This window comes from Pristiophorus japonicus, chromosome 14 (genome assembly GCF_044704955.1).
Source record: "Pristiophorus japonicus isolate sPriJap1 chromosome 14, sPriJap1.hap1, whole genome shotgun sequence".
Classification (NCBI taxonomy): domain Eukaryota; kingdom Metazoa; phylum Chordata; class Chondrichthyes; family Pristiophoridae; genus Pristiophorus; species Pristiophorus japonicus.
In genome coordinates this window covers 25617983-25640690 of record NC_091990.1, presented here as the reverse complement: position 1 = coordinate 25640690, position 22708 = coordinate 25617983, and the positions used below count along the sequence as shown (strand labels likewise).

General features: G+C 47.0%; 2 protein-coding genes across 4 annotated transcripts in view; one reads left to right on the top strand and one right to left on the bottom strand.

Annotated features, from left to right (window-relative positions):
- The window catches only part of LOC139279788 (connector enhancer of kinase suppressor of ras 1-like), a 157422-nt gene that overhangs the window by 104750 nt on the left and 29964 nt on the right, over positions 1–22708 (bottom strand). The window lies entirely within an intron of this gene.
- LOC139279786 (heat shock cognate 71 kDa protein-like) lies at positions 212–21918 on the top strand. Of its 3 annotated transcripts, XM_070899000.1 has the most exons (4): positions 214–860; positions 10326–11438; positions 14774–14899; positions 21723–21918. In XM_070899000.1, the coding sequence occupies exons 1-4, from the start codon at positions 291–293 to the stop codon at positions 21852–21854; spliced, it is 1941 nt and encodes a 646-aa protein (XP_070755101.1). In that variant the 5' UTR covers positions 214–290; the 3' UTR covers positions 21855–21918. The 3 variants fall into 3 exon arrangements, with proteins under 3 accessions (XP_070755103.1, XP_070755101.1, XP_070755102.1); XM_070899002.1 differs by lacking the exon at positions 14774–14899 and having other exon boundaries at positions 212–860; XM_070899001.1 differs by lacking the exon at positions 21723–21918 and having other exon boundaries at positions 216–860; positions 14774–15298.

Below are 22708 nucleotides of genomic sequence, written 5' to 3'. Positions count from 1 at the left end.
TACCAGTTGTTGTTGTTGCCTGAGATGTTCCGGATCCCTGTGCAAAGCTGTGTCCCTGGCGGGCTCTGGTTGTATCTGGTTACCTCCAGTGACCCCGCTCTGCTGACTAACCGATCTATTTCTGGTAACTCCATCACGGCCCAAGTGTCAGGCACTTGGACCAATGCCGGAGCGTCATACTCGTCCAGAACCTTCCAACATTGGTATAAAGAGCACCCCCTGGACCCCAGCCCCAGTCCGGCGCAAACAACCGCGGAGTGTCGGCAGCATCCTCTCCTCCTCCCTCAGCCATGAGCTCCCAAAGCACCCCGGCGGTGGGCATCGACCTGGGTACCACCTACTCCTGTGTCGGGGTCTTCCAGCATGGCAAGGTGGAGATCATCGCCAATGACCAGGGCAATCGCACCACCCCCAGCTACGTGGCCTTCACCGACACCGAGAGGCTGGTCGGGGACGCGGCCAAGAACCAGGTAGCCATGAACCCCCAAAGCACCATCTTCGACGCCAAGAGACTGATCGGCCGGAGATACGATGACCCCACTGTCCAAGCCGACCTCAAACACTGGCCTTTCAAAGTGGTCAACGACTCCTCCAGACCGAAAGTTCAGGTTCAGCACAAGGGTGAAACCAAGACCTTCTCCGCAGAAGAGATCTCCTCCATGGTCCTGTCCAAGATGAGGGAGATCGTGGAGGCTTACCTGGGCAAGACCATCACCAGCGCCGTCATCACCGTCCCCGCTTACTTCAACGATTCCCAGCGCCAAGCCACCAAGGACGCCGGTACCATCACCGGACTCAACGTCCTGAGGATCATCAATGAGCCCACAGCCGCCGCCATCGCCTATGGGCTGGACAAGAAGGTGGGTTATCTTCCCTGCAGATATCAGACAACCTTACATATGCCTTGAGAACTGCGCCAAAGAGAGAGATTACATGGATAGATAGTACATATATTACATAGATAGATGGTACATATATTAATGGAGACAATTGCAGATGTCTGGGAGTGCGTTATAAGATTGTTAAGTGTATTTTGAGATGGGGGTCAGAAACGACAGAAGCAAAGCTCAAGTAGTTTATACCATGGCAATTTCCACCCAGGTATGTATTCCTGCCTTGGAATGTACTTTAGAGAGTGTGTTACTCTGTATAATATACAGATATGGCAGTGTCATACCTGTGGGGTGAGAGCGTGGTAACAATCAGCACCGTGAGACTAGGCTACAATTTATCATGAGAGTAGATTACATTACACCATAAATATAAGAGGACATTAATAAACTTGCAGAATGGGCGTGTAATTGGCAAATGAATTTCAAAATAGATAAATGTGAAGTAGTTCATTTTGGTAGGAAGAATAAAAAGGCCACGTACAGCTTGGACAATAAGGGCTAAAAATTCAATTGCTTAGCGCCCATTGTTTGGGCACTACGGGTGCTGATTTGGTTCGAAATTGGTATCCAAGCAGTATGCACACAGTTCTGGTGTGGGCTGCCCCGGATGTCATTTTGGTTAGGGTCGTTGTTGGGAGTGTGTGCCGGAAGTATAGACAGTGCGCAGATCGTGCCATCAATCAGTGTGTAACACCGATTTGATGCCAGCGCTGCCATTTTTGACCTCAACAGTGGAGCGAATGCTCTCTCTTACCCTCACACAGCTGAATATGCATTCAGCATAAGGTAGGAGCCCTCACCAACAGTATTTAAAGGGATCATCACCTACTTACAGGTTAGTTGCTGATTGATTTCTACTGGCTGTTGCTGAGTTTGTAGAAGTGTTTGGTGGTTTCAAACTTCTTTAAACTTGCCCAAAGTCTACAAGGAATGATGTGGCACGTGCTCAAGGACTTGGTACTGACTTGTAAGTTGTCTGCTCAGACCAGTTGCTGCTAAACTTGCAGGAGTTAATATCCCTTTTGGCCTGCAGCATGACAGGGAGAATGAGCAGAGGCGACACAGCAGGCAGGACGAGCTGCTGGAAGAGGTAGCAGGAGGAGGGGCAGAAGGGCTTTCAGCAAGAGGACATATCCATCCAGAGTCTTCAGGGAGCAATTCTCCTACCTCAACCTCAGCAAGGAACAATGCATGCAACATCTTCATTTTACTAAGGAGGTGCATACTGAAATCTGCCACCTGCTGCAGGCAGACCTGCAGTCGCAGTGCAGGGTGAGGACGACATTGCTGTAAAGGAGCAGGATACATCTGTACCATCTCCCAGTTTGCCATCCACTCCTGTATAAGGGATGGGAGTGAGGCTCTGTATGCAAAGAGAGCTGAAACATTTCATTCTCTCTTGCCAGAGAGAAGCAGAGCGAGCATGTGGCTTCCCCATGGTGCAGGGTACTATTGACTTTGTTTTGCTTCATCTCAATTCAGAGATGTACCGCAACCGGAAGGGATTCCTCTCCCTCAATGTGCAGCTGTTGTGTGACCATACTCAGTGCATCATACAAGTCAATGCTCAGTATTCTGGCAGCAGCCATGATGTCTTCATTCTACTGTGGTCCGCTGTACCAGCAGCATTTGAGTCACCACGACAAACAAGAGGGTAGCTACTTGGCGACAAGGGCTATCCGTTGACCACCTGGCTCATGACTCCGCTGCGTGGCTGGCGTGCATATAACGAAAGCTATGCTGCCACAGGGAATCTGATAGAGCAGGTCATTAGTGTCCTTAAATAACACTTCCGCTGCTTGGACTGCTCTGGAGGAGCCCGGCAGTACACACCAGAGCGCATCTCAAAACTCATCATGGTCTGCTGCATTCTCCACAACCTCACCATCATGAGGGCACAGCCCTTGCCACTAGGGATACGGTGACCAGCTGAGGTGCAGGAAGAGGAGGAGGAGGAACCGAAAGAGCAGGAAGGTGAAGGAAGGAGGCAACCCAGACAACCCCTTTCTATCCGGGCTGTCCCTGAGTGACTCATTCAACTGCGGTACCAGTGAACACAACTCCAATTCCACATTCACCAGTAGTCCCACACCTTAGCTTCCCTCTGTTACTGACCATCGTAATGTCCCCTTTGCCACAATGCTACAATAAAAGTTACCACAAAACAAACATTCCAAAACAATTTTATAAATCAAACTATTACAATATTTAATTTAAAGTCAACTAATCACCCTTCTGCATTCCCTTAGTGCCTTCTCTTCTTTATGTCATTGCTTGTCCTAGTGCTCCTTTGCATTGCCAGCCCAGTAATTGCAGCATGGCTGGTGGAAGGCTGCTAACTTTCAGTGGGGGAGACTGAAGATAGTCTTGCAGAATGACCTTGAGCAGCTCTGGGCCTTGTAAGCCCGGCTTCGGATTGCACCACCTTGGCATGGGCGGCAGCAGTCTGTGCTGTCTCACTGACAGGCAACAGCAAGTGCACTGGCACAGTGGCGGTGGTGGGAGGAAGAATGCTGTCACCCTGAGAGAGGACAGCAGGTTCGTGCTTCATGGAGCTACTGCCACTCCCCCGGGGCTGTGCCGTAGCAATCCTAGAATTCTGCTGGAGGCCAGATTGTTAGACTGTTGTGATACCCTGCAAACCTCTTTCGACATTGACAAATCCAACCATGATGGCAGCATTCTGTGCTTGTGTGGCAGCAGTCTGTGCTTGCGTGGCAGCAAGCTGAGCTTGCATGACTTCAGTCTGAGCCTCCATTGCAGCATTCAGATATTGGATGACTTCTGCTTGTGCTGCAATGGAAGCTGAGACATTGACCATCAGACACTGCATGATGATTGTGTCCACAAGTGCGTTAATGGATCTGTCCAACCCTTCCACGCTGGAAAGGATGGTCTCTAAGCTCTAAGCAAACCCCTGTGCAAGGTTGGAACTCCTTCAGGCTCCTTGATATTGTATTCATGCTTTCTGGCAGACTTGCCAAAGTGCCAAGCATTTTGTTGTCCATATCCATCAGCTTTGTTCTGTAGGAGCCCCATCAAAGTTCTGATTTGAGTCCTGTGCAACAGAACACGTGTGTGACCTTGCCCTCCCGGGATCTGGCAACTGCATTACCCTTTGCCCCTGCCCTGGCTGCAGGCCACATATGCCCTGTGACTCACCACGTGCAGATACCACCTCTAAGTTACCCATAAAGTCCATGCAGTGTCAGTATCTGAGCTGGTAGCTGTGACTGTCATTTCGAGTGATGGTGTTTCTTCTTCATCAGCACTCTTCCTCTTGCACCACTGCCTGGCCAGATTGGATTACTTGGGTCTTTCAAATGAGAAAGATACAAGGGTAAGGTTGTAGTGAGGGGAGGGCAGGGGGAAGCAAGAGGTGCATGCTTACACCATTTGCAACTTGTAAGTCACAAGAGATTGTGGGATGCAGGGGGGAAGCGGGATGTGAGAAAAATGATTAGGTATGAGCATACTGTCATGTTCAATGGTTTCAGTATTGCTGCTGGCCACGGCCTCATTCACAATGGGGTCAGGATATGGAGACATGCTTGTCCCCTCCGGTTAGCAGCCACTGCCTATGGTTGTGTGCCACCTTGTCCTACAAGAGAGGGTGGAAGAGACAGGAGAGAGAGATTTAAGAAGACGGTTAGCAGTAGACAATAGAAGGCAGGGGTTATCTATGCATTCCAGAATGACCCTGGAATAGTGAGCAATTTTTGCAGATCAGAGCAGGACCTGATAATGCTTTATGTGGTCCAGCTAGATGTAGCGGTGAATGGCTAAACCAGATGTCTACCATATACATTCAATTCTGCATCCCTTGGACTTCAGGGAGTGAAGATGAGGGCCATACCAGATGGACCGGCCAAGGTGAGAGGGAGCAACGGTTTTAACAGGGTCTACAGCATCTAGGTGGTGGTGAGGGTGTGGTTGAGCTGTGGGAATGTTGTGAATGGAGGGCCAAAGACTGGACAGTTGGGATTACAAAAGTGCAGTTGTAAGTGCGTTGGGAGAGAGTTTTTTTCCCCAGAGGCGGACATGTTGGGTGGGGGTGGGGGGGGGGGGGGGGGGGGTGGATGAGGGAAAGGGGTTGTGGGTGGAGAACGATACAAGGAAGTGATTAGAGATGGCTTTATCTGCGATTAACACGATGAGAGTAGTGAGGCCACGAGAGATGGCAAGATCAAGGGGTGGTCGTGATTATGGGTTGGGGAATTTAAATAGAGTGAGAGATTAAGGGAGGATAGGAGGGTAGTGAATTCAGAGGAGAGAGAGCATGGTAAATTGAGATGGAGGTGAACTCAGAGGAGAGAGAGCATTATGAATTGAGATGGAGGTTGAAATCACCAAGGATGAGAAGTCGCTTGGTGCAAAGGAGTGAAGATATCTCAGTGCTACAATTGTTATGGCACTTGGGTAGGCAGTAGAGAATGAGAATTTTCAATCAGAGGTGAGAGGGGTGGAACAAAATGGGATGCTCAAAGGAGGAGAAAGTGCTGGAGGAGTAGGGGGACAGACCAAGGTATGATTTGGTGATGAGAGCCACACCGCCACCATGGCGATCTAAGCGGGGCAAGTGGTGGAAGGTATAGCCAGGCGGGGAGGCTTCATTTAGGGGTAAGGTGTCATCACTCCTCAGCCGGATTTCCATCAGGGCCATGATGTCGATGCACTCATACGCGATATGCTCATGGATGACAAGAGCCTTGTTCACAAGTGAATGGACATCTGGAGCGGAATGCAGAGACGGTTGTTGATGACTGATCCACTGCCAGAGTCCACAGGGTCTGCATTGGGAGGGGCAAGGAGGAGATTGGCAAGATTAGCCTCCAGTGGCGCACTGGGTGGGAAAGTCAGCGAGAGATAGGATTGGACAGTTGGGATTGCTGCTTGTGGGGAGGCAGAGATGAGTGCCGAGATGGGCACTTTGGAGGATGACAAGAGAGGCACAGAGGGAAGCTGTAAGCTTATTGATACGTCCTTACTATACAGTATAAATGCACATGAGGCCCATGCTTGAGAGGTCAGTCTGTGACCTGTTCTTTATTCCTTAGCACTCAAGTGATGGAAGTGGGTGGAGCTTCCCCTTTTATACCTGAAGGTCAAGGTTAGGAGTGTCTCCCACAAGTTCACCACCTAGTGGTCATTGTTCTCACAGTGTACAACTTAGGTCAGATTATACATGGGTTACAATGCTGGTTGAATACATGACATCACCTCCCCCCCAAAGTCTTATTGGGATCACAGGTTGAGTCTCTCTGGTGGTTTACACTCTCTTGTAGAGCGCCTGAGTTGGGACTCCGGTTGTTGGGCGCTGGCCTGAGTGTCTGCTGTTTGCGGTGCCTCAGGCCTATCCAGACTGCCCACAGTGACTGGGCTCTCCTCCCTTTGGTTCCGGTGTTCGGTCACCTGTGGTGGGGTGAACTCTATATCGTGTTCTTCCTCTGCTTCTTCTATGGGGTTACTGAACCTCCTTTTTGTTTGATCCACGTGTTTGCGGCAGATTTGTCCATTGGTAAGTTTCACTACCAGAATCCTATTTCCCTCTTTGGCAATCACAGTGCCTGCGAGCCATTTGGGCCCTGCGGCGTAGTCGAGGAGAAAAACATCAATACATCGTGCCCTCGCATTCCTGTCATGGTAGTCATATTGTGACTGTCGCCTGCTCTCGACAATTTCTTTCATGGTGGGGTGTATAAGGGATAACCGGGTTTTGAGCGTCCTTTTCATTAGCAGCTCTGCGGGTGGAACCCTTGTGAGCGAATGTGGTCGGGATCTGTAAGCCAACAGGAAGCGTGATAAGCGCCTTTGTAGGGAACCCCCTTGGATTCTGAGCATCCCCTGTTGGATTATCTGCACTGCTCGTTCTGCCTGGCCGTTTGAGGCCGGCTTGAACGGTGCCGTTCTGACATGGTTAATTCCATTGCCTGCCATGAAGTCCTGGAATTCAGTGCTTATGAAGCACGGGCCATTGTTGCTGACCAAGATGTCCGGTAGACCGTGGGCGGCGAACATTGCCCGTAGACTTTCTACCGTGGCAGAGGATGTGCTTGAATTTAAAATGTCACACTTGATCCATTTGGAGTAGGCGTCTATTACAACCAAAAACATTTTTTCCATGAAAGGATCTGCCAAGTCCACATGGATGCGTGACCAAGGCTTGGCGGGCCATGGCCAGTGGCTAAGGGGGGCTTCCCTGGGCGCATTGCCCAGCTGGGCACACGCACCTGCGAACACAAAGTTCCAGATCTGCGTCTATCCCTGGCCACCAAACGTGTGACCTGGCAATTGCCTTCATCATGACAATGCCCGGGTGCTCATTGTGGAGTTCTCTGATGAACACCTTTCTGCCCATCTGGGGCATGACTACGCGGTTTCCCCACAGTAGGCAATCGGCCTGAATCGAGAGTTCATCCCTGCGCCTGTGAAATGGTTTAAATTCCCAAGGCATGCCCTGTACATGGCTGCCCTGTCCCCATTCAGGACACATTTCTTGACTAGAGACAATAGCGGGTCTCTATTTGTCCAGACTTTAATCTGACGGGCTGTTATGGGTGAGCCTTCGCTTCCGAAAGCTTCAACAGCCATGACCATCTCAGCAGCATTCTCGGTAGCCCCCTCAGTGGTGGCTAGTGGGAGCCTGCTTAGTGCATCGGCGCAGTTTTTGGTGCCCGGTCTGTGCCGAATTGTATAGTCATAGGCGGTTGAATATATGACACTTATCTAACAGGGAGTCAAGCCTGGGATGGCGGCAGGGGAGTTCGAAGGTCGAAGAGTAATAAGCTAGGGATTTGGGAGGGCAGAGTATCCTAGAGAACAAAGATGAAAGGAGGCATGACAACAGGAGAGAGTGGTAATGGAGGGAGAGAGAGAAAAAAAAGGGGGAGAAAAAAATGGGAATAGAACTAATCGGCTCGGGTTTGGAATGGCAAGCAAAATGCACATGCGAATGAACACAGGGAAAACTCAAGTTACATCGGCTTGGTTATGTAGTAATTATTGGAATAGATATTTCCTGGTAATAACTGAGATAGGTAGGAGACAATAGGAGAGAATCCAATGTTAAAGTAAGAGGTCCGTGGAGGGATCAAATTGATGTAGGTAGGGTGGAGTCAGCATGGAGCATCAATGAACTGTTGTCCAAGTTCGGAGACAGGTGTAGCAGGCGAGTGAAATCCAGAAGCTATTTGAAGGGTAGAGAATAGAACAGGTCCTCAGGGCAACACTGTTGGCATTAACCTCCGTGACTATCTGCTCCCACTGCCTTTGCAGTGTCTCTCTAGAGGGCCATCTGGCCCCCACTGTGGAAACAGGACCTATCTCTTCCTCTCCGGCTTCAGTGCTGTGGCTGAGAACCTTGGAGCCCTTTCTCTGGCCTGTTGTGCCATTCCTGTATATTTTCCAGGTGAAACTCTCTTTTCCAATTACTTCCAACACCTGGTGACGTCAAACTGCAACTCACCTTTAAGAGGTGCAGGCTGGCTTCTATAACTGCAGGCTAGCTTTAATTGGTGGTAGCCTCGCACGGACTTGGGCCCCCTGCTGAGCATGCAGCTACTCAGCAATGCTAGCATGCCACTATCATTTAAATATCAGGCAGCACAAAGTTTGCATGCTGCCTGCATTAGTTTGTGCGGTCATGGGTTAATCATGCAATGCAAATCCCGCGCCCGTTTTTGGGGGCTATTGAATTTTTAGCTCTAAGGATCTAAATGGGGTAGAGGAGCAAAGGGATATAGGGGTACAGATTCACAAATCGCTAAAAGCAGCGATGCAGGTTAATAAGGCCATGAAAAAGGCAAATCAGGCACAGAGATTCATTTCTAGAGAGATAGAATTGAAAACAAGAAAAGTTATGTTAAACTTGGATAGACCACACTTGGAGTACTGTACACAGTTCTGATTTCCATATTATAAAAAGGATCTAGGGACACTGTGGAAGGTGCAAAAATGTTTTACTAGAATGATACCACAACTGAGAGGGTAGCCTCATCAGGAAAAGGCTGAACAGACTGGGCACTCTTTTCTCTAGAAAACAGAAGGCTGAGGGGTGGCCTGATAGAGGTCTTTAAGATAATGAAAGGGTTTGATAGAGTAGACATAGAGAAAATGTTTCCACTTGTGGGGGAGTCCAAAACTAGAGGCACAAACATAAAATAGTCACCAATAAATCCAATAGGTAATTCAGTAGAAACATCTTTACCCAGAGAGTGGTAAGAATGTGGAACTCGCTACCACAAGGAGCGATTGAGCCAAATAGCATTGATGCATTTAAGAGGAAGCTGGATAAGCAATGATGGAGAAAGGAATAGAAGGATGTGCTGATAGGGTTTGATGAAGATGGGTGGGAGGAGGCTCCTGTGGAGCATAGACCAGTTGGGCTGAATAGCTTGTGTCTCTGCTGTAGACTCGATGTAATGAGTCTATGTAAAGACTCGGCTACAATGTACAATGACAGTAGACTGAATTAAACTATAAGGGTAGACTACAATATACCATGAGATTAGGCTGCATTACATTATGAGAGCAGCATATAGAATACCATTACAGCAAATTACATTTACCTTGTGATTAAGCTAGAAGCAATATTAAGATTTATTTAATAAAAACAGTTCTGACGAAAGGTCATCGATTTGAAATGTTAACTCTGTTTCTCTCTCCACAGATACTGCCTGACCTGCTGAGTAGTTCCAGCATTTTCTGTTTTTTTTTTATTTCCAACATCCACAATATTTTGCTTTTCTGTTAAGATTTATTTAATTGTCTGACAGAATAGAATACTAAAACTTTTATAAAATTTAAAATACAAATTTAGAAAACGCTGGACAGCGGATTAGAAGAGAAAAGACCTGTCAATATTTATGTAGAGACTACAATAATCTATTATGTATCAATTACTGTTATTTGCAATATTTGTAGCATTGATACTTTTCAACAATTACAATGTACTTGATGCACAGGTACGATAATTTTTCTCACATACCATGTGACACTGTTCCCACTACTGTGATTAAAATAACCACAAAACTATCCCGATTTCCACCATAAACCACACAAAACTGTTCACTGAATTAAATTAATTTAACTCCCCAGTGATTCCAAGGGACACGGTGAGAAACCAGTCAAAAATGAAGCCCAGTCCAGACATTGTCCTTCACAACAAAGCATTTCAAACTAATTTTCTGTACAACAGAAATATTTACAACATGCCCATCTGTTGGGCTCCATAATTCTATAATATTGGATAATATTGCCTCGTCAAACCTTTCATTCAGTTAACAGCCTGTTACATCCACAATCACATTGGTTGTGTTCCTTTATATAGGTCCTAATTTGTAGTTTGTGAGGTCGATCTTGTTCGGTTTTGTTTCTGATCAAACCCCTCTTGTGGCGATTGTACCCATTAAGTTGGTTTGGTTGTTTGTTTAGGTGGGAGCTGAGAGCAATGTCCTCATCTTCGACCTTGGTGGTGGCACCTTTGATGTGTCCATTCTCACCATCGAGGATGGAATCTTTGAGGTCAAATCCACAGCTGGAGACACACACCTGGGCGGTGAGGATTTCGATAACCGTATGGTCAACCACTTCGTTGAAGAGTTTAAGCGCAAATACAAGAAGGACATCAGCGGGAACAAGCGAGCTCTGCGTCGCCTCCATACCGCCTGTGAACGGGCAAAGCGAACCCTGTCCTCCAGCTCCCAGGCCAGCCTGGAGATCGACTCCATGTACGAGGGCGTGGACTTCTACACCTCCATCACCCGGGCACGGTTTGAGGAGCTGAACTCGGATCTCTTCCGAGGAACCCTGGAGCCTGTGGAGAAAGCTCTGAGGGATGCCAAAATGGACAAGAGCCAAATCCATGAAATCGTGCTGGTGGGTGGTTCTACCCGAATCCCAAAGATCCAGAAGCTTCTGCAGGATCTATTTAATGGGAAGGAGCTGAATAAGAGCATCAATCCTGACGAGGCAGTGGCTTATGGGGCAGCTGTACAAGCGGCCATTCTGAATGGAGATACCTCAGATGCAGTGCAGGGCTTGCTCCTTCTGGATGTGGCACCCCTATCACTGGGCATCGAGACAGCTGGGGGAGTGATGACAACCCTGATCAAGAGGAACACAACTATCCCCACCAAGCAGACCCAAATCTTCACCACCTACTCAGATAACCAGCCCGGGGTCTTGGTCCAGGTGTTTGAGGGTGAGCGAGCCATGACCAAAGACAACAACCTGCTGGGCAAGTTTGAGCTGATAGGAATCCCACCAGCACCTCGGGGTGTCCCTCAGGTAGAGGTCACCTTTGACATTGATGCCAATGGAATCATGAATGTTTCTGCTGTGGATAAAAGTACCGGTAAGGAGAATAAAATCACCATCACCAACGACAAGGGGCGTCTGAGCAAGGAGGACATTGACCACATGGTAAATGAGGCAGAGCATTACAAAACGGAAGATGAAGCACAACGACTGCGGATAGGTGCCAAGAACACCCTTGAATCCTACGCATACAGCATGAAATCCACGGTGGAAGATGACAACATAAAGGTAGGAATGAACACTGTGATATTAAATAGCAGATTTCTAAGGAAATAGGTGGACAAACTATTAAAGACTGGAGTGTGTCAGTAAAGTAGACACCAGAATAAAAGAGTAGTTACAAGATGCTGTGCAAGTTATGCATTTTGAGCTGACTGTAGATCACTTGTGTTTTCATAAATTCTCATGGGTTGTGGATTCTTAGAAAGAAAATAATACATTGAGCACAAGTGAATCTGCTCACTTGAGCAAACAGTGATGTAAAGCACTCAGGTCTGCACAGTCTATCACATCACGGGAAGGGTATAGACCATAGTAGGCAGTCGAAGAGCATAAACTCCAGCCAAGGTACATGAGGATTAATGTACTGAAGTGGCGCGTAGCACTTTCATCCCTCTACAGATCTGAGATGTTTAAACAAAAGGATTTCCCCAAGGAACTTGTGACTGTACTCATTAAATGCATAAAGTGCTTAATGAGACTGTTTCTAACATACCATTTTGAAACAAATCTAGAAACATAGAATGTAAGTGTTGACCCTTTAGTAAAATTAAAATATTTTACAGAAATGTTTCTGTCATAACAGTGCTGGCCACCATCAGGCAACGGGATGGAGCTCAGTCCGTCCTCTATGGCTCTTCTTGCCAATTTGATGCTCTCCCACCTCTCCAGCAGACGTAGAATCCTTGCTTGGATACAGTTCCATGGGGACTGGTTGGCTTCTGCTGACTTGCTAAAGTGGTTAGTGTCAGCAGGGTTTACAACCATAGGGTCATCATAGCCAAACCTTAGCATGCCTCACCTAACGGGATGCACACAATACACAAAGACACACACACACATACACACAATTACACATGCATATGCACCCGCCTATACACACACAGACTGAGAGCAGAAACTGTGTACACATATACTAAACGAGCGACACTGAGTAGAGAGATGGGGAGCGAGATAATAAATTTCACTTACTTTTACCGTGGTTCCTGTGATAAAGTGCAGTCCGTTATCCGACTTGATTTCAGTTCCCTGCACAGTGTTGCAGTGATTGCTGGATGATGATCAGGATTGGAACTCTAGCCAATTTCCCCCTCCCTAACCTAAAAGCCAATTGTAATGTACTAAAACTGCCCTGACTGACACTCGCTAACTTAGCACAGACTTGAAATCAAATCTGGAATCTTTCTAGTCTTTATGGGTCAAGTACTGAATGAATAAACTTGCTGTGTAATTTGCGGAATTGAAAATATATTTAAATTCCTACACTCTCATTCTAGTGAAATCAAGACTCTCCTCCAATTCAAATTTAACGTAGGGAATTGTGAAGTGATTCATTTTGGTAGGAAGAATGAGGAGAGGCAATATAAACTAAATGGTTTCCATTTTAAAGGGGGTGCAGGAAGAGAGAGACCTGGCGGTGTACTTACATGTCTTTGAAGGTGGCAGGACAAGTTGAGAAGGCTGTTAGAAAGGCATTTGTGATCCTCAGCTTTATAAATAAAGGCATATAGCACAAAGGCAAAGAAGTTATGCTAAACCTTGATACAACTCTGGTTAGGCCCCAGCATTGTGGCCAATTCTGGGCAACACACTATAGGAAGGTTGTCATGGTTTTAAAGAGGGTGCATAGAAGATTAACCTCTAGACTTGACTATTCCTGGCTGGCCTCCCATGTTCTATCCTCTGTAAACTTGAGGTCATCCAAAACTCTGCTGCGCATGTCCTAACTCGCACCAAGTCCTGTTCATCCATCACTCCTGTGCTCGCTGACCTACAATGGCTCCCAGTTAAGCAACGCCTTGATTTTAAAATTATCATCCTCGTTTTCAAATCTCTCCATGGCTTCGCTCCTCCTCATCACTATAATCTCCTCCATCCTTACAACCCTCTGAGATATCCGCGCTCAGTGTTTCCGTTTAGCTGCGCGGCCGCACAGCTGTCTAAAACTCCCGTGGAAGCCAATTTCTGGTTTCCCAATGGAAAAACTGCGCATGCGTGGAAGTTTGAATGGGCCACGCAGCTCCTTAAAGGGGCCGCACATCTCCCAAAAATTACAGGGAACATTGTTTGTGCTTCTCTAATTCTGGTCTCTTGAGCATCCCTGATTTTAATTGCTCAACCATTGGTGGCCATGCCCTCAGCTGCCAAAATCGTAAATTCTGGAATTTTCTCTCTAAACCTCTCTACCTCTCTCTCCTCCTTTAAGATGCTCCTTAAAACCCATCTCTTTGACCAAGCTTCTGGTCATCTGCCCTAATATCTCATGTGGCACGGTGTCAAATTGTGTTTTTATAACACTCCTGCGAAGCGCCTTGGGATGCTTTATTACAGTTGTTGTAGAAGTGTATCAGGATTGAAAGACTTCAGTTATGTGGAGAGACTAGAAAAAACTGGGTTTGTTCTCCTTTGAGCAGAGAAGCCAAAGGGGAGATTTGATAGAGGTGTTCAAAATCATTCAGCACATTCAGGAGAGGAGGGACAAAGAACCCCCCACGAAAACTGAAGGAATCCAAACTTCTATTGTATAACCTTTGGCTCAGTATCTGTCAAATTAAGGGTGATCACTACTAAATCATTCAATCAACTGCTGATCTACTGTAACTTCTTAATTCAGCTATAAAGTCATGGGCAAAAGATTCAGGCTTTACACAAGACCCAAATTCAGATTAAATATTGCAGTACTGTAAAGGGCCTAAATAAACAAATAGAATCCTCTTATTGAAGGAATGCAGAAAAAAGAGAATGGAAACAAGACTGAAATAAGAAAATATTTTTAATTGTTGTTAAGATATTTGTCACCTGAATCTTCATTTAGTCATAGCCCATATGAGTTTTGGAAAAACTTTTGGTTCTTTGTGTAAAATCTGAGTCAATGTCCATGACGACAAACAAGACAGACCAATTCACAACCAATAGGATATGAAACTTACTATCTATTTTTGGGATCTAATCCTCAAAATCCAATGATGAGATCTAGCCCTCAACTATCACCACAGTGAATCCAAACCCGTCACTGCACATCAACAAGACTAATTTCCTCACTGTCCATCAATAAGACCAATCTCCTCACTGTCCATCAAGAAGACCAATCTCCTCACTGTCCATCAGTAAGACCAGTCTCCTTACTGCTCATCAAGCAGACCAATCTCTGCTTCATCCATCACTAAGCTCAGCTCCTCAATGTCCAATAGGAAACCTCAGTATCCTTCAGCAAGACCTACCAATAAGAGCTAACACCTGTCCTTCAGCGAGACCAAAATCTCAGTGTCCATGACTGAGAATTAACTCCACTGCATCACCACTTAATGGATTTGAGCTTTATATCTTCCATTTTATCTTTCCAGGGTAAAATGAGTGAAGATGACAAACAGAAAGTCTTGAACAAGGTGAAGGAGACCCTGGATTGGCTAGATAAGAACCAAATGGCTGAAAAGGATGAGTTTGAGTTTCATCAAAAAGAGTTGGAGAAGGTGTGTAATCCTGTCATCACCAATCTGTACCAGAGTGGCGCTGCCCCTGGCCCAGGGGGATTCCCTCAAGGAGCAGGAAGTGCCCCAGGATCTGCTGGACCAACCATAGAGGAAGTGGACTAAACCGTGGAGAAAGAAAATGAGACAAAAAATGATACTCCGCCTGAGATGATTCAACTAAAGAAAGCATTTTACTTTCTTCAAACTCAGTTAGTCTCTTCAATTCAGATTTATTTTTTAACTATAAAGTTACCCATAAAGTAAACAGAGCCCAGTGGTGTTACACCAAAATAGACCGTGGTAGGTTACAGGTAGGCACAGAGTTTCAGACTCTATGTTCAAAAAGATGTCTTCTAAAATACGTATTTTGATATAAATAAAAAATATTGTTCACTACAACACCAAGCTGGAAATTAATTTCTTGTTTATGTATAATTAAGTGTATGTTAGCAATAGGTGGTACACAGAAGTTGCATAACTGGTAAATTACACTTGTATGAGGCAGAAAAATTTGAACATTAACGTGCATGGAGCATAATTACATGTCTGCCATTTGGTTACACAAAGAATAATAGACACCTGACAATGGGTTACATAGAGGATCCAAACCTGCCCTGCATACTAAATAAGATGGATCGCACAGGCAGGTGGAAGTCTCACCCTGCCATTTCGCTGATGTTTGCCGGTAAATCCAGCCTTAACTCTGATCAACTAGACTGCGAGGGTATGGTTTTGCAGGCCATGGATACCCTCAGGTCCCCCGTCTTATTGGTCACACGTCATGTGTGACCAAAGGCAATGAGTATCAGCTATGCATTTAATAGTTGGAGGCCATCACAGCCAAGCCTGATTCTGGCCATGCTGAAAGTCCACACATGCACACTTTTCAACAGGAGTTACTGGACAGTGATCAGGAGAAGAACCACTGGTTAATATTTTCTCGCCTTAGACCAACACTGTTGAGGCCCAGTGTGTTCCCTGGCTGACATCAGCTAACTCAGCACAACTCAAAAACCGAACCTGGTGCCTCTTTATTAGAGGATTGTTTTTATTTATGATCAGATGTTAGAAAGAAAGAACTTGGAGTTACATAGCGTCTTTCACAACATCAGGACGTCCCAAAGTGCTTTACTTTTCTGAAGTGTATTCACGGCAGCCAAATTGCACACAGCAAGGTACCACAAACAGCAATGTGATAACAACCAGATAATCTGTTTTTAGGTGTTGGTTGACAGGTAAATATTGGCCAGGACACCGTTGCACACCAGACACCACATGGGTTTGACAGAGCTAGGTCTTGTTCCAGTGGCAAGGGTTAACCAAGACGACTGGAGACCAGCTCTGCTGCACGGACCTAGTGCACACACATATTGCAGTGTGGGTTGGCCCGTGCTGTCCCTGGGCCCATGCCTCTTATGGGCCCCGAATAACCAATATAGAGGCATACTTGCTAACTGTAAAGAACAGGAAGGAAATACACTCATCATCATCATCATCATCATAGGCAGTCCTTCAGAATCGAGGAAGACTTGCTTCCATTCCCAAAGTGAGTCCTTAGGTGGCTGAACAGTCCAATACGAGAACCACAGTCCCTGTCACAGGTGGGACAGATAGTTGTTGAGGGTAAGAGAGGGTGGGACAGGTTTGCCGCATGCTCTTTCCGCTGTCTGCGCTTGATTTCTGCACGCTCTCGGTGATGAGACTTGAGGTGCTCAGCGCCCTCCCTGATACAATTCCTCCACTCAGGGCGGTCTTTGGCCAGGGACTCCCAAGGTGTCAGTGGGGATGTTGCACTTTATCAGAGAGGTTTTGAGGATTTTCTTGTAATATTTCATCTGCCCTCCTTTGGCTTGTTTGCCGTGAAGGAGTTCCAAGTAGAGCGCTTGCTTTGGGAGACTCGTGTCTGGCATGCGGACAATGTGGCCTGCCCAGCGGAGCTGATCAAGTGTGATCAGTGCTTCAATGCTGGGGATGTTGGCCTGGGCGAGGACGCTATTGTTGGTGCGCCTGTCCTCCCACGGGATTTGTAGGATCTTGCGGAGACATCGTTGGTGGCATTTCTCCAACGACTTGAGGTGTCTACTGCACGTGGTCCATGTCTCTGAGCCATACAGGAGGGTGGGTATTAATACAGCCCTGCAGACCATGAGCTTGGTGGCAGATTTGAGTGAAAACCAACTTTATGAATAGACATCCACAGCACAGCTTCCACAGTCTGTGGCTGGGAATTCACACACCTACCTTCACCGCACTGTTGGGGCAGGGGAATCAAGTTCCCATACTCACCTGGCAGAGGGTGTTTATACTTGTAACATTATACCCTTCGCAGCATTTATGAAACTTGAATTAGTGGACTAATATTGTCGAAGAGATTGAATGAAAAGCTGCAAAATCTAAAATAACAGGAAATGTTGGAAATACACAGGAGCTCTGTTGGCATTTGTAGAGTGAGATAGAGGGGGAGAAATTCGGCTGCTTTGCGCCTCCCATTCGCTACTGCGGGGAATGTTAACGGGGCACTAAGGGATTAGTAAGTGGGTGTAGTGAATTCACCGATGCCCGCGAACTTCTCTGGCGGTTGCAAACACTTATCGCCTCGTTGCCTAGCACCCTGTTGATTGTGACATCATCAAGCGCCCCATTACCGTCCCCGGATCAGTAATTCACTCTCGCATCCTGCTTGAGCGCGTGCCACCAACAACGGCAGGAAGAGGAGGTGGTATGCAGTTGGATGGCTGCTGAAGGAGCAGTATTTAAAGGCAGCAACATCCGGTTTATTTGTAGCCAGCTAAGGATGCTGCCTTGTCAGGTTGAGATAGGCAAACAGCTGTTTTCAGCAATTTAAGCGATTTTCAGTTTCAGGAGTGTTCTGCCTCATAAAAATTATTCAGCATCATTCAGGTGAGATTTTAAAGCGCTACGTTTCCATATGTTAATGGGGGCTGCACTGACATGCGACCTCCAGTATCCAGCATCAACATCAGAGGCAGCGGAGGCAAAAAGATTGCAAAATGTGGCCAGAGGGAGGAGGGCCAACAGGGCTCTCAACAGAAGGCCTTACCTCCCAAGGTAGTCCAGCAGCACTTTTTCTACATCAATTTCACGGAGGTGTCTTAGAAGACTGTGCTTCAGCAAGGACGTGGTCACAGAGCTCTACCACCTCCTGCAACCAGACTTCCAGCCTCAGACTAGGGTGACCACGGCTCTCTGTGGCAATCATGGTCACCATCGTCCTCAATTTCTACGCCAGCGGATCCTTCCAGTCTTCAACAAGAGACATATCTAACATAACGCAGTTGACCGTGCATTGCTGCATCGGCGAGGTCACAGATGCTTTCTACAGAAGGAGAAGGGCCTACATTTCCTTCCCCATCACCAGAGAGAAACCGTACGAATGCGCATGTGGCTTTGCCAGGCTAGCGAGCTTCCCCATGGTGCAGGGTGCCACTGAATGCACGCACGTCGCTTTGCGGGCACCACATAACATTACTGAGGTATTCTGCAACTGCAAAGGCTACCACTCATTGAATGTGCAGTTGGTGTGTGTGGTCACACACCAAATCCTCACCGTCAATGCCCGCTATCCTGGCAGCAGCCACGATGCCTTCATCCTGCGCCAGACCAGTGTACCAACACTGTTCCAGCCACCACATGAAGCTCGCAGCTGGCTGCTGGGAGATAAGCTCATGACTCCCCTCCACAACCCCAACACTCCTGCCCAGCACTCATATAATGATAGCCATGCTGCCACCAGGAACATCATTGAGCAGACCATTGGAATGCTCAAGCAATGGTTCCGCTGCCTTGACCGCTCAGGAGGAGCCCTCCAGTACTTGGCTGAGTGGGTGTCCTTTTCGTCGTCATCTGCTGCATAACATCATGAGGGCACAGCCATTGCCATCAGGGATTGCAGGACCACTTCAGGAGGCGGAGGAGGAGGAGGATGATGATGCGAATGAGGACGAGGATGGGGAGGAACAGCAACAAGGGAGGAGGCAGCCACTCAATCGGCTTTGTGGAAGGACGGTCCGTGACTGCCTCATCAGACTTCGGTTCCAATGAATTCGATGCCACATCCCGGTTGCTCAGCACGTCCCCATCATTCTATCAATTTTTCAATCCATATCACAGCGCAAAGCTAAAATGAGACACAACACCAAATCTGCCACATTCCATTAATAAATGTATCCAAATTCAATAACACATATATACAACAACAATATTAACTAATCGCCCTTGTGCAAACCCTTACATCCCCTTTTTGCAGTACCATTTTCTAATCTACTGCTCCTATGTAGAGGCTGCAGCAAGGCTGAATGTCAGTGCCAAAGACTACAGATGGCCTTGCAAGATGCCCTCCACCAGCTCTGGGCTTGGAAGGCCCGGCTGTACATTGCACCATCTCAGGATGGGCGGCAGCAGTGTGGGCTGGCTGGATGACAGGCAGTGACAAGTGCAATGGCGGAGTGGCTGTGGGGGATCAGGAATGCTGTTATCCTGAGAGAGCACTGTAGGTTCCTGCTCCACTGACCCACACCTCAACATCCCTACCAATCTGCTGGAGCACAGATTGGTGGCCTGCTGCGACACCGTGAGATCCCTGCTGGACTGTGGTGGACCCAGCGACAATAGCAGCAATCAGAGCTTGCGTGGCATCAACCTGAGACTGCATGAGAGCTGTCTGAGACTTGATGCCACCAACCATTGACTGCATTACAGCACTAAAATGTTGCGTGGCTTCCGCCTATGCTGCAATGGATGCTACCACATTGCCCATGACATGCGTCGTGAGGTCTGGATCCCCAAGGTCTCTCTGGGAGTCCACCATCCCCTGTAGAGTGGAAATGATGGGCTCCATGGAGTGTGCGGAGCTCTGTACAATGTTGGAGATGGACTTGTCCACCCATTGCCAAGAGACTCTCGGGCACCCTTACCTATCATCTCCGAGTGCATGACCATCACCCTTCTTGTGAACGCCTCCCCATCGAGGTCCTTGTCTGAGCCCTGTGCAGCAGAACTCGCGCTCGAACTCACCCTCTGGGTAGCTGGCTTTCCCCCAGCCTTGCTACAGCCTGCTCATCCCTGGTGCATCAGCCAGTGCAGACCCCTCTACTAAACTTGCCTCTAAAGATCGCGTAGTGCCAGTATCTGAGGTGGTGCCTGCGGGTGAGAGGTGCTTTGCTCCTCCTCTTCTCCCACCTCACTCTCACTGGGAGGCTCAGGGACAGGCTGGTCATCTGGTTGCCGATTATCTGAAAGCATAAAGGCACAAGACTCGCGTTAAGGTACGGGCAGATGGAGCAAGGAATGCAGACAGTATCAGGAGCTGGAAAGTGAGAAAGGCTTCTGGTGTAAGGGAAAAGTGGGATGAGAGAAGGAAAAGGGATGAAGATACCATTGTTGCCCCCGAGAGGGTCGACGTCGCCGATGGCCACTCCTCCAGGTCTGTAAGCTGCTACATCTGCGCATCACCCCTGCCTGTTCTCTGCTGCTCCTTCCTATTGTGGACCATCTTGGCCTGCAAGAGAAATGATTGTGTGTGAGTGAGAGTGCAACTATGTGTTTGGGAGATGTACGTGCCATAGTTGAATAGCTGTAATTGTAGGCAAGGCGTGCGATCTGGATGTGAGTTTTATTAGGTGGAGATGCTTAGTGGGGGTGTGGTGGTTTGTGCAGTGTGTACAGACTGAGGTTCACAGACTGGTATGTAGGACCTGTTGTAGCATCTACTCACCCTGACTAGTCAAGTTAGGTCATTGAATTTCTTGTGGTACAGTGTCAGGCTCCTCACGATCACACTGCTGGCTGAGCCTTCTGGGCCACTTCCCTCCACATTGCCCTGAAGACCTGGGCAATTGCCTCCTTCCAGTGGCCGGGAACAGCACTACCCTCCTTCGTTCCACTCCCGCGACCATTGCCTGGTTGTTGAAATGGCGAGCTCTCTCCCTGAGACTGGGATCAGCCATGAGAATTGCCGGATTCAGTTGCTTGCAGGTCGCCTTCACAGCCAGCAATGTTGATAATGAGGATCTGCACAATGATGGAACCTCCCCTTTAAGAGCTGGAACAAGCCAGTGTGATTTCTCATTGAATTGTACCTGACATTCATTATCGCTTTGCTGGTAAAGCCCCTGTAGCGCCCTACTGAGGTCATTAACGCTTGTTTAGCGCTCCAGTTCTTTCTTGGAGCGCTAACAGCCAATTTAGTGAAAGCTCAGAATCATTAGCACCTGTCGTTACTTTTTCACCATTTCAAAAATTAGCGTCCTGACCGAATTTCTAGGCGGAGTGTCCAAGGTTAATGACATTGAGGATGTGTGGAAAACATTCAATCAGTGATCTTCACTGTGACTGGAAACAATCACTTTGTTTAATTTGACAGTTTCAAGGCCAACTATTACCATGGCAACAGGCTCCAGAAATCACAATGGTGAGATCAGTGACATATTACAATATTAAATCATGGGCGCCTGCTCCTTTTAGTGCTGCTGCTGATTCCAATTTCACAACATAGGTGGCGCTTGGTACAATGGAAAGTCTCAGTGATTCACTGCAGCGATTAATCCTCAAAGGATTGTCATTTCAGATAAAAAGAGCCATTATTTTTTAAATAAAGAAAAATAATGCATTTTTATTACACGAATCTCTCTGCTAATGCAGGTATTTATCCATTTATTTTAAATGTCACCGGATTAAATATCTTTAATTAAAAAATACACTAAAGTGTACTGAGTGGGGTGGAGCTGAAGTAATATCAATTTTGTGTAAAGAAATCATTCTTTTCTTCGGTTTCCTTTTACATTTTATTTTCTCTGTTCCCCAGATGTTGCTTTTGAAACAAACTCTGCCAACTGTGCAAGAGCAGCTCGGCGTGATTAACCCATCATTTATCCTGCGGTGTTCTTTCATTCATCGAGGACCAACCTATGGTCTACTAGTCTGCTGCACACCATAGTGAAGTATCTCAATGAATCATTTGTAAACATATTACTGAAAAAATAAAACTGTTACTGATTTGCCTTGTTCTTCCAATTCTGCCCCACCCATTCAGTTCCTGGCACTGTGACCTGGTCCAGGTACATACAGAACTTAATATTTATATAGTGCCATATCACATCTTTCAGAAACAACACTAGGAATAGACTTCCAGATAGAGTGGTAGACGCAAAAATCCTGGATGCATTTAAGAAACAATTAGATAGTACAGTGGGGGACAGTAGGGTGCTGCTGGGTGGATGGGCCAAATGGTCTTCCTAATCAGTAATTATCTTGTGATCACATATAATGAATTATCATTGTAATGGAAGCAAATATGGCAGCCATTCTTTGCACAGCAAGATCCCATCAATAACAATGATAAGAATAACCAGTTAATCTGTTCTTGATAATATTGAGGGAGCAATGTTGGCCAAGACATGAGACAACTCTTTAACAGGGAGGGCTTCAGTTTATTATCTGATCTAAAGGACAACACCTCCGACAATGCAGAATTCCCTCAGCACTGCACTGGAATGTCACCATGGATTATGTGGGCCATAAACCCACAACATCCTGGCGCATAAGGAGGAGTGCTACCAACAGAACCAAGCTGAAGCTGCATGTGGTTGTTGTAGGGTGAAGTGGACACCCTCAGGTGTTGCCATTCCTGGAGCAGAGAATGGGACTGACTGGATTGTTCTTCGAAAGAGCTGGCACAGACTCACTAAGCTTAATGTACTATTCTATGATTCTATGAAATCAAGCAGCTCCATCTACACCAGTGACCAAGCTGAAAAGTCACAATACTTATCACCAACATATGCTTGCATC